General features: G+C 40.4%; 1 protein-coding gene across 1 annotated transcript in view; it reads left to right on the top strand.

Moving 5' to 3' along the window:
• Positions 1-11,958: 11,958 nt before the first annotated feature.
• The window catches only part of gch1 (GTP cyclohydrolase 1), a 48,360-nt gene continuing 46,097 nt past the window's right edge, over positions 11,959-14,221 (top strand). Inside the window, exon 1 of the mRNA XM_063066496.1 lies at positions 11,959-12,572. Within this exon, the coding sequence (XP_062922566.1) occupies positions 12,224-12,572 (349 nt within the window). The 5' untranslated portion in view covers positions 11,959-12,223. The remainder of the gene's footprint in view (positions 12,573-14,221) is intronic.

Below are 14,221 nucleotides of genomic sequence, written 5' to 3'. Positions count from 1 at the left end.
TGCCCACAAAGCAGGAGAAGGCTATAAGAAGAGAGCAAAGCGTTTTCAGGTAGCCGTTTCCTCAGTTTGTAATGTAATTAAGAAATGGCAGTTAACAGGAACGGTGGAGGTCAAGTTGAGGTCTGGAAGACCAAGGAAACTTTCTGAGAGAACTGCACATAGGCCATTTGACTGCAAAAGACCTTCAGGAAGATTTAACAGACTCTGGAGTGGGGGTGCACTGTTCTACGGTGCAGCAACACCTGCACAAATATGACCTTCATGGAAGAGTCATCAGAAGAAAACCTTTCCTGCATCCTCACCACAAAATTCAGCATCAGAAGTTTGCAGAGGAACATCTAAACAAGCCTGATGCGTTTTGGAAACAAGTCCTGTGGACTGATGAAGTTAAAATAGAACTTTTTGGTTGCAATGAGCAAAGGTATGTTTGGAGAAAAAAGGGTGCTGAATTTCATGAAAAGAACACCTCTCCAACTGTTAGGCATGGGGATGGATCGATCATGCTTTAGGCTTGTGTTGCAGCCAGTGGCACAGGTAACATTTCACTGGTAGAGGGAAGAATGAATTCAATTAAATACCAGCAAATTCTGGAAGCAAACTTCACACCGTCTGTAAAAAAGCTGAAGATGAAAAGAGGATGGCTTCTGCAACAGGATAATGATCCTAAACACACTTCAAAATTCACAATGGACTACCTCAAGAGGCGCAAGCTGAAGGTTTTGCCATGGCCCTCACAGTCCCCCGACCTAAACATCCTCGAAAATCTGTGGATAGACTTCAAAAGAGCAATGCATGCAAGACAGCCCAAGAATCTCACAGAACTAGAAGCCTTTTGCAAGGAAGAATGGGTGAAAATCCCCCAAACAAGAATTGAAAGACTCTTAAGCCTGATTTATATTTGTGTGTACGGGCTATGCCATAGGCCTGATTTATACTTTTGCGTCGCCCTATGCCGTAGCGAGCATGCGTAGTTGTGTCTGCAATTCACCGCCAAGACGCTAGTTGGCGGTAGGGTTTCTATGCTACTGTGTCAATTTTCTTCGTGAGAGACATGGACAAGGTAACGCATTTCAAATATTTTCGGATGTTGGCAGGTAGATTTGACGATTTGTTTCATCATCTCCAACTATTTATTTCGCATCAGTGTACAGACATGGCAGAGAAAAGCAACCGGAAATGCGTAGGAGGAAATGTGATGCTACCAAGCGGACCAATCACAGTTGTTGCAGTCTGCGGCACCACAACGCATGAGTTACTTTTTTGGGGAGGTGTACGTCACCTACGGCGTAGGGTACGCGGTACCTACGGCGTACATTTGACGCAGAAGTATAAATTGGGCTTCAGCTGGCTACAGAAAGCGTTTACAAGCTGTGATACTTGCCAAAGGGGGTGTTACTAAGTACTGACCATGCAGGGTGCCCAAACTTTGTTATTTTGAAACTGTAAAAGATGGAAATAAAAAAGTAATATTACTTAAAATATTAAAGAAACGTATCATCTTTAACTTTATGCCTTTTGGAAATCAGGTCATCTTTTACTTGCTTAGCTATTCACAGTAACAGAAATTTTGACCGGGGTGCCCAAACTTTTGCATGCCACTGTATATTGGCATGAGCGCAACAGATTTTATTAAGTTCCATTCAATATAACAATGGTAGTCATGGTTTGTTCGTCAGAGGTTTGCATTCTGTGTAACTGGTGCAGATCTCTTTTGCTGCTGCTCTGTCCTTAAGACTGCAAGTTCTTTTCCTTCTGCATGCAATTGCTCTCTTTTTGACCTCTGACTTTGTACATCTTTTCTGCTTCTGTAAATCATACGTTCGAGTTAACAATTTTCTGAGCTATCTTGCCCTTGCTCCTTCAAAAATACAATTTATATTTCATTTATTCCGAGCTCTGCACTATTGTTTTGCAAATTGAACCATTTATAATCATATTTGCTTACTGTATTGTACCTTAGTCTGCACTTTGTCCTTAATACCAATTGTCTAGAATTCTGCCCCCTTGTGAATTTCGTTTGCTCTCTCTATCCCTTAATTGGTTCAAAGTTCAAAGTAAATTTATTATCAAAGTACATATGTCACCACATACAACACTGAATTTTGTTTTCTTGTAGGCATACTCAGTAAATCTAAGAACCAGAATAAAATCAGCACCCAACAAGACAGCCAAACAACCAATATGCCAAGAACAACAAACTGTGCAAATACAAAAGAAAATATAATAATAAATGAGCAATAAAGATCAAAAACATGAGATGAAGAGTCCCTTATAGGCTGTGGGAACAGTTCAGTGATGGACAAGTGAAGTTATTTCCGCTGGTTGAAGAGCCTGATAGCTGAGGGGTAATAATTGTTCCTGAACCTGGTAGTGTGAGTCCTGAGGCTCCTGTATCTTCCTGAAGGCAGCAGTGAGAAGAGAGCATGACCTGGGTGGTGTGAGTCCTTGATGACTGATGCTGCTTTCCTGCAACGGTGCTCCATGTAGATGTGCTCTGCTCGATGGTGGGGAGGACTTTACCTGTGATGGACTGGGCCATATCCACTACTTTTTGTAGGGCTTTCCATTCAAGGTCATTGGTGTTTCCATACCAAGCTGTGATACAACCAGTCAATATACTCTCCACCACACATCTGTAGAAGTTTGTCTAAGTTTTAGATGTTACGGAGATTTTTTTGCAAGCTATAACTAGAGACACTGCCATGCTTTCTTCATAATTGCACTTGCTAGTTAGAAACTATTTGGCAACAATCTTCTGCCCCAATTAAGACAATAGACAAGTGGCATAGTGACCTAAGTAAACAAAGGGAATCCCAGCTATTTTCTTGATTAGTTTTTGTTTTTTAAGAATTGTCCCAAATAAGTGGCTGCCCCGATTAACTGTATTTACTCTGCTGCTTTCCTCAAAACATTATAAATCTTTACAACACAGTTCCATTGTCACAAAGATGTTAAGACACGTCTGGAACAATATGAAATAGGCTTATCCATTTAAAATACTAAGGACTTGTTTATGTTACATTTTATATTCTCACAAACATGGAAGACAGCTCTTGTAGATATTGTTATATAAATTGAACCAAGCTCTTCCTTAAGTATTGGTGGTGTCTGTGAAAACATTATTGATTGATGCTGTGGGTGCTACGTAGAATCTGGACCAGCTGTTGATTCAGAGTTTGAATTCATCTGGAAGTTAAGTGTCTTCTTAAGTAATATTTAGTCCATGATCTCTTGTATTGGATTTAACCTTCTGATGATTTAATTTTTTAAAAATCACTTTTTGGATTTAGGGTCACTTTTGATTCTACCGTCACAAATAGGAATGAAATGAGATGGGGTGGTGAAATGATGTTTCAATATGATCATCCAGTGATTGCCTAGGGCAAGGTTTTTCTTTACAGTTTGAACTTATCTAACATCCACGCTTCACCTGTGTGCACCTATCAGTGGCAGCTCTTATACCAGCCTGTCCCTCCACCTTTTTATACTGGCTATCTCCCCTCTCTCTAACCAGTCCAGATGTAGGGCCTCAACTTGAAATGCCGACAGTCCATTTTCCTCCACAGGTGCTGCCTGACCCACTGAGTTCCTCCCGTACTTTGTGTTACTCTCCCATGCTGTTAGATAGAATTCAAGAACATGCTGCAACTTAGCTTCATTGTACAAATCATGTGGAAGGTTGGGATTTGCATCGGTACAAGTTTAGAGTTTGGATCCAATTGCAATCATCATGTGTAAAAGAAAGATTTATATCATTTAAGGGAGAAAATGGGTTTAAGACTGATGCTCAGTTTTTGCTTGTTCACCTCAGATTTTGTTCTTGAGTAAGGAACTACGGTTGAAGTATTCCTGTAATCTCTCAAGGGTTTGTACATTCACATTCATCAGATCTTGCATTAGGAAATTGTGTAATATTTTCTTTTGATAAATCGGAAACAATTTTTTTTAACTTGGGTATTTACTTCACTGAATATATGTTAAGACTTTCCCAGTCTGAAAAAAGGAAATTGGAAAAAAAAAGGTAGCTATAGGAAATTTATAACACTTAAGTTATAAATTTAGATATGTAATCTAGATACTATGAAATCAAAAAATCTTACTGGACAATGTTTGTTGTGTAGTGCTCGGAAGTTGGATTAAATTTGATATCATGTCTACCCAGTTTTTAAATCTGTTTACTGTATTTCCAAAATTATTTTTTCAGGGGCTGATTTTAGGATTTAAAATCTTATTCTCTGCAGAAATTTTATATCTTATTACTGGCATTAATTGGAATACATGCTGTAAATTCATTTAGTGCATTTGTGTACATTATGAAAGATTTTGATTGCCCACTTTTGTCCTCCGATGAAAGTGTGCACTTAGTCCAAGAGCATGTTATGTTCTCCCTCATCACCATCTCTCTTATCCCCTAAATTCTTCTTGGTCTTCCATCTGGGTACAGGTATCGATTTTAACTGATGTTTCAATGACAAACTCTGCCATCTTCATCAGGGATAATGCCTTGGTATATCTAGTTCAGTGATCTGAGCTTCCTTACAGGTTTATAGATGGTATTAATCTGATATTTCTTCAGGATCCTGGTGATCCTTCCAGAAACCATGGAGATATAGAGAAGACAGGTAGTGGCAACGGGTTCTCCTCATTGTTAGGTTTCCTGATTCTTCAGTCAGCCCTTTTAAGGGCTCGATTGATTTCCTCCACATTGTAGCCATTCTGTAGGAACATTGTGTGTAATTGTCTCAGGTCCGTAGGTTTTTGCACAGTTAATCAAAGTAGAAAGAAGCACTCCATGTTGGGAGGCATAATGGAGGCTGTTATTGTTGTAGCCTAAGTCTGTGTGATTGAGTTTCCAATAGACTCCTTGCCAATTTGATTTGTGCATAATTTTATTTCCTCATGGAAACTCTCTGGGTCCAAAATAGTTTTCACACAGTAAATCAAAGTAGAAAGAGCTGCTCTTTGAGGAAGGAAGCTCAAATCCCAGCTTATGTGGGTCAAAGATGACCTGGGACTCAGGATGGCTGGTGTTTACAGGATTCCCTGTGAATATGAAGCAGCATATATTGGCCAGACGGGGTGCATGGTGGAATCCCGTATCAAGGAGCACAGGAGGTGTTTTTGTTTCGGCTACTTGGAGAAATTGGCGTTAGCAGAACATTGTATTCGCAGAGGCCATAGGATTGACTTCGACAGCACAAAACTTACTGTGCTGCACCAATGACTTTTGGGACCCCCTACTGAGGAAACCATCGAAATAAAACTAGAGAAAGAGAACTTTAAAAAAGACGAAGGTCTCGTTCCAAGTAAGAACTAGAATTTGATTGTAAACAAGGTGGGACGGTGGAAATCTGATTGCATGAGGAATAACCAATCAGGAAGGACGGACGGGGGGGTGTATATATACCCCCAGACTAGAAATGCTCAGCCATCATTCCTGATGAAGATGGCAGAGATTTTCATCAAAACGTCGGTTATGATCGATACTTTTATCCAGCTGGAAGCCCAAGATGAGTTTAGACCATAAGACATAGGAGCAGAATTGGGCCATCCTTAACAATTGACTTTAACATCTTCCCAGCTACTGAGGTCAGGCTAACTGGTCTATGATTTCCTTTCTGCTGCCTTCTTCCTTTCTAAAGAGTGGAGTAACATTTGCAATTTTCCAGTCCTCTGGCACCATGCCAGAATCCATTGATTTTTGAACGATCATTTCTAATGCCACCACAATCTCCAAAACTACCTCTTTTATTACCCTAGGGTGCAGTTTCTCTGGTCCGTTGACTTATGTACCTTCAGGTCTTTCAGCTTTTTGAGCACCTTCTCTCTTGTAACAGTAACTGCACCCACTTCTCTTCCTTCATACACTACAACATCAGGCATACTGCTAGTGTCTTCCACAGTGAAGACTGACGCCAAATACTCATTTAGTTCATCAGCCATCTCCTTGTCACCCTTTATTCTTTCACCTGCCTCATTTTCTAGCAGTCATATAGCCATTCTCATTTCTCTTATTTTTAACATACTTGAAAAAACTTTTACTATCCACTTTGATATTATATTATTTCATCTTTTCCCTTCTAATTTTTTTAAATTGCTCTCTGTAGATTTTTAAAAACTTCCCAATCCTCTATCATCCCACAAACTTTTGCTTTGTTGTATGCCCTCTCTTTTGCTTTTACAATAGCTTTGACTTCCCTTCTCAGCCACGGTTGTACTATTTCACCATTTAAGTATTTCTTCATTTTTTGAATACGCATGCCCTGCACCTTCCTCATTTTTCCCAGAAACGCACGTCATTGCTGCTCTGTTGACATCCCTGCCAGCAGCTCCTTCCAATTTACTTTGGCCAACTCCTCTCTCATACCACTGTAATTTCCCTTACTTCACTGAAATACTGCTACTTTACTTTCTCCCTGTCAAATTTCAAGTTGAAGACAATCATATCGTGGTTACTGGTTCCTAAGGGTTATTTTACCTTAAACTCCCTAATCGCCTCCGGTTCATTACATAACACCCAGTCCAGTATAGCTGATCCCCTAGTAGGCTCAACAACAAACCACTCTAAAAAGTTCTCTTAGGCATTCAACAAACTCACTCTCTTGAGATCCATTACCAACCTGATTTTTCCCAGTCGACCTGCGTATTAAAATCTCCCATGACTACCATAACATTGCCCTTTTGACTCACTTTTTCTATTTCCTGTTGTAACCTGTGTTCCACCTCCCAGCCACTGTTGGGAGGCCTGTATATAACTGCCGTTAACATCCTTTTACCCTTGCAGTTTCTTAACTCAACCCACAAGGATTCAACATCTTCTGATCCTTTGTCACATCTTTTTACTGATTTGATGCCATTCTTTACCAGTAAAGACACACCACTCCCTCTGCCTACCTTCCTATCTCTCCGATATAATGTGTAACCTTGGACATTCAGCTCCCAACTACAACCATCCTTCAGCCACGATCCAGTGATGGCAACAACATCATACCTGGCAATCTGTAATATTGCAACAAGATCATCCACCTTATTTCTTATACTACACATATTTAGATACAACACCTTGAGTAACATATATGCTATCCTTTCTGATTCTGCATCCCTAATGATTTGATACTCAGCCTCTTGGCTGCAACTAAGTCCCATCACCTGCCTGCCCTTCTTGACAGTCTGACTGCACGCTATCTTGACGTTTATCATCCAACCTATCCTGAGTCCCTTCACTCCAGTTCCTACCCCTTGCCAAGTTAGTTTAATCCCTTCCCAACAGCTCTAACAAACCTGCACGTGAGAATATTGGTCCCCCTCGGGTTCAGGTGCAACCCGTCACTTTTGAACAGGTCATACCTCCCCCAGAAGAGATCCAATTATCCAAGAACCTGAAGCCCTGTCCCCTGCACCAGCTTCTCAGCCACGCATTTATCTGCCAAATCATCCTGTTTCTACCCTCACTGGCATGTGGCACAGATAGCAATCGAGAAATTACTACCCGGGAGTTCCTACTTCTCAGCTTTCTACCTCGCTCTCTAAATTCTCTTTTCAGGACCTCATTGCTTTTCCTTCCTATGTCATTGCTGCCCCTTCCTCTCCAAAATGTTGTGGACGCGATCTGAGACATCCCTGACCCTGGCACTTGGGAGGCAGCATACCATCTGGGTGTTCTGTTCTGTTCTGTTGATTCGTCATGCTGCTTGTGCAACATTCTGAACTGAAAAAATAATTAATTTCTTCCAACTATACTGTATATGAATGTTGGGTACTTTAGATATCTCCCTGCTCTCTATCCAGTCCAGATGAAGGATCTTAACCTGGATTTTAATTATGCAAATCATGTGGAAGAGTTAGTTTAGAGTTTGAATCAAATTGCAATCATCACATAGATAAGAAAAATTTTATAACTTGAAGATGGAAGTTGGTTTAAGAGTGTTTATCTGTTATCCACTCCATAAAATCTACTTCCTAGCTACTAACTCCATCCTCCTTCCTGGCATCTGTAAGCAGAGTTCCCTGAATGGAATGTTTTTATTATATTTTGCATATGCCTTGGATACCCATTCCAAAGTGACATGCAGTGCAAAATGAACCAAAAGAACAAGTATGGTAGGGGAAGCGTGAGAAGGAAAACATATGAAGCCCTTTTCACAGTGCTGTTTAAAATAAAAATTCAGTTGATTGATAAGTTAGGCTTGTTGAATCGGCCAATAAATAGGATTGTCTTGGGAATATTCTAGAGAGAATGGTGTTGCCATTTTCTAGAGAGAGTGGGGAATCGAAGGAAGAGAAAGAAAAGGAAAACAGATAACAAATATAGTAAAGAACATGGTGAAATGCTCCCAGAACCCATTTGGAAGGACAGACACCGATATTGGAAAATCCTTGTACTGTATAGAAGAAGAAGAAAGCCCCTAACTCCAAGTGGAGTCATCGGGATGCTGTCATGACGCCGTTTTTTTTTAGCAGGCTTTCTTATTTTTACGAGGCCGAGTTGCTAGCTCGATGCTCAACCCAGCACGGATGGAAAGCGTGCAAGGGAGCCGGCTGGATTCGAACTCGGGAGCCTTCGCTCCAAAGTCCGGCGCTGATGCCACTACGCCACCAGCTGAATGTGCACCTGAAGGAATTCTCCCTCTTGAGCCAGACAGGTAGCACTGCAGGTAATCTTTAATATCAGCAAAACTGTACTTTAACAGCAGCTTAAGAACAATGGAACGAACAACAAGATTTCGATCAACTGCTTCATCAAATGGTGAACGATTACTGGTAAAGTACTGATCCTTCTGTGAGTCATTGGATTGTCCCGACTTTTGTATAACTAGCAGAGACAGCAGATCACCAAGCACTTCTTGTTGATGGCAAGTCATCTTTGAAGCAGACCATGGAAACCGAAGCTACAAAAAATGCATCACCTCTTGTGAAATATGATTAATTTTGCTACAGCTTTACTTATTTCTTCTGTTACCGCTGGTACATAATCATCGTCTAGAGAACTACGGCACAGTGGACAGAATCGTTGTCCTGATTCAAGCCACTGCTTTATACATTTTAAGCAGTAAAAATGATCACATGGAAGCAGGATGGGATCGTTGAGTTCTCCTAAGCAAATTGTACATTCTTTCAGATCATACCTGAAGAACAGACATCCTGCACTATTTTTACAGTCCCTGAGGACCTGAATCACAGCCTGAAAGAGCCCTCGGGATCTCACATCAGAGTTACTGTTCAAATTCTTTGCAAATTGACCAGTGTAGAATGCAACCTTGTTCTCCAATTTATCATGTATTTCTTTAACTCCCAAAATGATGTGTTCCACAAAAAGTGACAGCATCTCCGTCTTCTCCTGAGCGTCTTCCCAGCGCTCCTGCTGAATCACCAGCACAAAGATATGAAGCATGAATAGCAGATGGAAAGTTATATTGCGATAAGAGATGGTATCATAAAGGTCAGGCTATCTATTTGGAATCTAAGGAGAATATGAAGATTGGCTGTGTAACTAGCTCAGTTGGAACAAATGAGACATGGGTAAGGAAGACAAGTGATAGCACGAAGCTGCGTATATATCTAGGACAGCTGCACAGAGGAGTCTTCATCATACAGAGGTGATCTGCTGCCTAGAACTCTTAGCAAGTTGGCGGCGCAGATCTTCTTAACTCCCTATGTTCAGAGATCAACTTTTCATGACTTTTATATGGAAATCTGTATTAAAACAAACAAGTTTATTGACAGACATTACCTGGAGAGGCAGAGAAGACCCCCCCCCAGAGACTTGAGTTATAAATGGGTCTTAGAACAAAAGTAAAAAAAAGGCTTGTCATAATTTGATATTATTACATTACTTTGTTATAATTTGATACTAAGTAAACAAATGGTAGGTGTTTGTATGTTAAGGGGGGTAAACATATTTGTTTAGCATAGCGCCCCAGTAAAAAAGAAGTTGATACACTATTAAATTAAAAGCGGAGAAGTGTACCATATAGCCTACAGTATAATAAGGAACTACTTTATATTTTTTTTAGTAACGTCGTTGAATGCGCTATTAGACACATATTGAGCATGCGCTATTAAGCATGCTCCTGTCTCCAGCGTTTTTATTAATAGTATTGTTGTGTAACCAGGCCACATACACAACAATCCTCATACAGACTTTGGTCTCATGGTTAACTTTTGGCTAGCTAGCTATCTAGCACACAACTTTAGAGAAAGTTTGATGCCTTTTTCCTTGGATGTTGCATGGATTTTTTTTCACTTGGACTGGTTCTTCAGCGCAGAGCCATTTCGGTACCGTGAGTAAACATAATGAAGCAAACTGAATTGATTATGCAACAGTGAGCTCCAACACTTACATGCACACTATAGACAAATATATACGATGGGCCCTTTATTTTGTATTATCTAGTATTATTCTGCTTGTTATAGTTTAAAATATTTTGTCAATACAATTTTGATCCAAGTTAGTGCTTGGCGTGAGCCAAATTAGTGGTTCCTGGTGAACAGTGAATTTGCTTTGGTGGGTCGATGTTCATATAGGTAATTGCCTTAATTTCATTCAGAAGGAACATTGAAACCTCTATTTTGTGTTTACCCAAATCATATTTACGTTAGACATGTTTATTTATTGGAAATGGCATTTTCGTTGTTATTTCCATGCCTTGTAGAGGTAGGTTACTATTAGCTTGTATTCACAGTAATAACTAACTCATTACGAGCCTATGGTGAGAGGGATACATTCATAAAATTGTGAAATATATGCACCTTTTTCTTAAGTATATTTACTGACTTTGCCTCCACTATTTCATCTGGTTCTAGGATAAGAAAACTTGGATGTAGTTCTAAATGGTATACTCCATTACCCTGAGACTGGACTAATGATTCTGTACTTCCCAGTCATTTGGAACAGTTTTAATGCATCTATTACCATTTTTCTTCCTTGCATTGTCTGAATTTGATTTTAGGCCAAATACTGTACATGGCGTGAATTCTTACCATCGAGTAGTTATGTAACTATATGCCACAGAAAAAGAACCTTTAGGTCAATTTTGAATTAGATCTAAATCCCTCTCCACCTTTCCAATTTTAATACCTGTCCAAACACATTTTAAGTGTTGCAACTGCAACCATCTTTTTCCAGGAATTCATAGCCCTCTGTTTGGGGCGAAAATCTCACCCTAGAGATGTTTAAATGTCTCCTTCGTTCCGAGCAAGACTCTGGTGAATCTCTAATGCACTCTTTACACCCATCAGCCCCTCCTGTAGTAGGGTGTCAAACTGTACACAATAATCTTATGTGTGGTGTAACTAATGTTTTTGTGCAACTGCAATATGATATCCCTACTCTGATCGACAATACCTCGACCTGCGAAGACAAGCATATTAAATGCTTTCCTCAGAAGGCAAAGGCAAACCACTTCTATGGAAAAATTTGTCAAGAACAACCATGGTCATAAGACCATGATCATCCACGGCATGTAATGATGATGCATTATTTGTAACTTACAAAACTGTCTTGTCATGTCTTATAAAACTGTGTACTGCTGAACAAAACAGCTACTTTCACTTTATGGCAGTGATAATACACCTGCTGCCAATTCTCATATATTTTTGGATGCACAATGTGTGATTGGGTTTTGCTGCAGGCTGGAGAATCTCTAATGTACTCATGCCTATCAGTGCCTTCCTGTAGTGCTGTGGCCAAAATTGTACACAATAATCTTTATGTGTGGTATAATCAGTGTTTATAACGTGCAACTGTAACATAACATCCCCACTCTGATCCTCAAACCCGTGATCTGTTAGGACAAGCATCTGTGTCAACATTTTCAACGAGCTGTGGACTTGCACCCTACAGTCTCAAAGTACGAACACTCCGAAACTTCAAACTTCTCTGCCATTTTCTCACTACTAGAATTTGACCATCTAGTTAGTGTTCATTACTCGTCCGTTTTAAATTCCATCTGCCGCGGCTTCGCCTAGTTTTCCAGATCTGCCTCCTCTATTTTCACATTTGTGATTGGGGTTGAGTGAAGGCGGTTTTGTCACTAATCTCAGCCGAGTGTTCAATGAATGAATGTGTTCTGTAAGTGGGGGAGCGGCAACCTACGCAGCCAATGACAGGTTGCCGCTGAAATCCTACTTGTATTAAAGGAGACGAGCACTGGCGGCTTGTCAGAGCGGACAAACCCGTTTTCGTCACCGTAAGGTGTTGTCTAACCACACACACACAACGTTCATGGATTACGCAGAGCAGCTCGCTGACGGGAGCAAGGCCGTGGCGTTGAGCGGTGCCGGTTCGAGCAGGCTCCCGGTGCCCACTAGCGATGAAACGGGAGTCTGGTTGAACGGACTTTCGGAGTCGCCGCAGTGGACTGCGCAGCCAAGAGCGGCAACTCAATGGAATGAGGAACGGACTCGCAGCACCGAGGATAATGAGATGAACTTGCCGAGCCTGCAAGCTGCGTACTCGGCTATCCTGAGAGGGCTCGGCGAGGATCCCGGGAGACAGGGGCTCTTGCGGACGCCGTGGAGAGCCGCCACTGCCATGCAGTTCTTCACCAAGGGTTACCAAGAGAAAATTTCAGGTAGGGATTACGTTGACGAGGAAGTAGTGAACTAAACAAAAACCTCTGTACTCTCTTGGTGATTAATGTTTCGGGACTTTCTAGATCCTTGCTTTCTTGTAAAATTGTTGGTGATCTATTGTCAAAGATTGAGCTTTCAGTTTATCAAACCCCATTCGATTTCGCCCTTCTGCCAAATGGTTTATTTTTTAAGTGTAGTTGGCGCGAAGCAATGCGATTTTCATTTAGTTTTAAAATGTGCCACCTCACCTAAATGGTCATCCGAGCTTGAAAATATGCGATTTAATAATGTACAGTGTTCAGGTGGAGGAGGTTGGTTCCTGTTGTCTAAAAGAATAAACAGGCGTTTGTGGTGAATAAAACTATTCTCCGAGCACCGACCTAATGCAGAAGCGCTACAAAGCTGATCTGTCAACAATGTGTAGGTGACTTTAACAAATATTCTCAATTCATCAGGACTTTATAATTATTTTCTTGATAGCACTCTTATATAGGATCACTTTTCTTTCAGCAGTCTATCCTGTTCCAGAAATGTGTTACTACCTGATGACATGTGTTTTTTTAAAAAATTGGTGTCCAAATTCCCCTCTGGCAAGGAAACGAAAAGGATTAGGTAATACGGGAATGTACCTCTTTGGTTGCGTATGTAAGTAGCTCTATGCTTTATTGGTGAGACATACTTATCTCCAACCATGACTTGATTAATTTAAAACAAAGCCTCTTTAGGATCCTTTAATATGGTTGTTAGGATATTTTATTTTGTAAGGAAATACAGTCAGGGGTATTTGTCATAGAACAACGTTATCCGTGTTAAGTTGATAACAGGTGATTTCTGATTGCAGTTAAACACTTTTTCATCAATTAGATCTCTATTTCATATATGAGATTTGATTGTGCATCTATACAGGCATGACTCATCAAAACTGACCTTAACATTTGCATTTTTACAAGTCTTGTTTTTGGCAAATTTAGTGACAGTTTGAAGCACTCCAAAATAAAGTGGGGTTTTATTTTGGGTTTTATATTGGCTTGATGATCCAGTTCTAGATCTACTTTCTGATTTTTAACAATTATGTCATGTTTGGATCTGAACATAGTAAGTTTTGTATATTCTCATGTCAATGTGTGAACCGGACTGACAGCAAATAAATAACCAGGAAAGATTTTTTATCTCTTATTTCTAAATTTCATTATGGGTTAATAGCTGCATATTCCTTGTTGCGATCCACATGATGCTTTATCTTTGTATATGCGTCATTTTGTGGGCTCCCTAGAGTTAATGACCGTTTTGCAATTGGGCATGTACCTGATGCATTCATCTTTTAAGTGAGATCTCATGCTGACACGAGACCATAAGACATAGGAACAAAATGAGGCCATTTGGCACATAAAATCTGCTGTGCCACTTCATCATGGCTGATCCATCTCCCTCTCAATCCCATTCTTGTGCCTTTTCCCTGTAACCTTTCATGTCATAACTAGTCAAGAACTTGTCAACCTCCACGTTAAATACTCCCAATGACCTGGCCTCCACAACACAAAATGCTGGAGGAACTCAGCAGGCCAGGCAGCATCAATGGAAAACAGTACAGTCGACATTTTGGGCCAAGACCCTTCAGATTTTCTCGTTTGTGACCTGGCCTCCACAG

This window comes from Mobula hypostoma, chromosome 1 (assembly GCF_963921235.1).
Source record: "Mobula hypostoma chromosome 1, sMobHyp1.1, whole genome shotgun sequence".
NCBI lineage: Eukaryota > Metazoa > Chordata > Chondrichthyes > Myliobatiformes > Myliobatidae > Mobula > Mobula hypostoma.
This window is presented reverse-complemented; position numbering and strand designations above follow the sequence as displayed.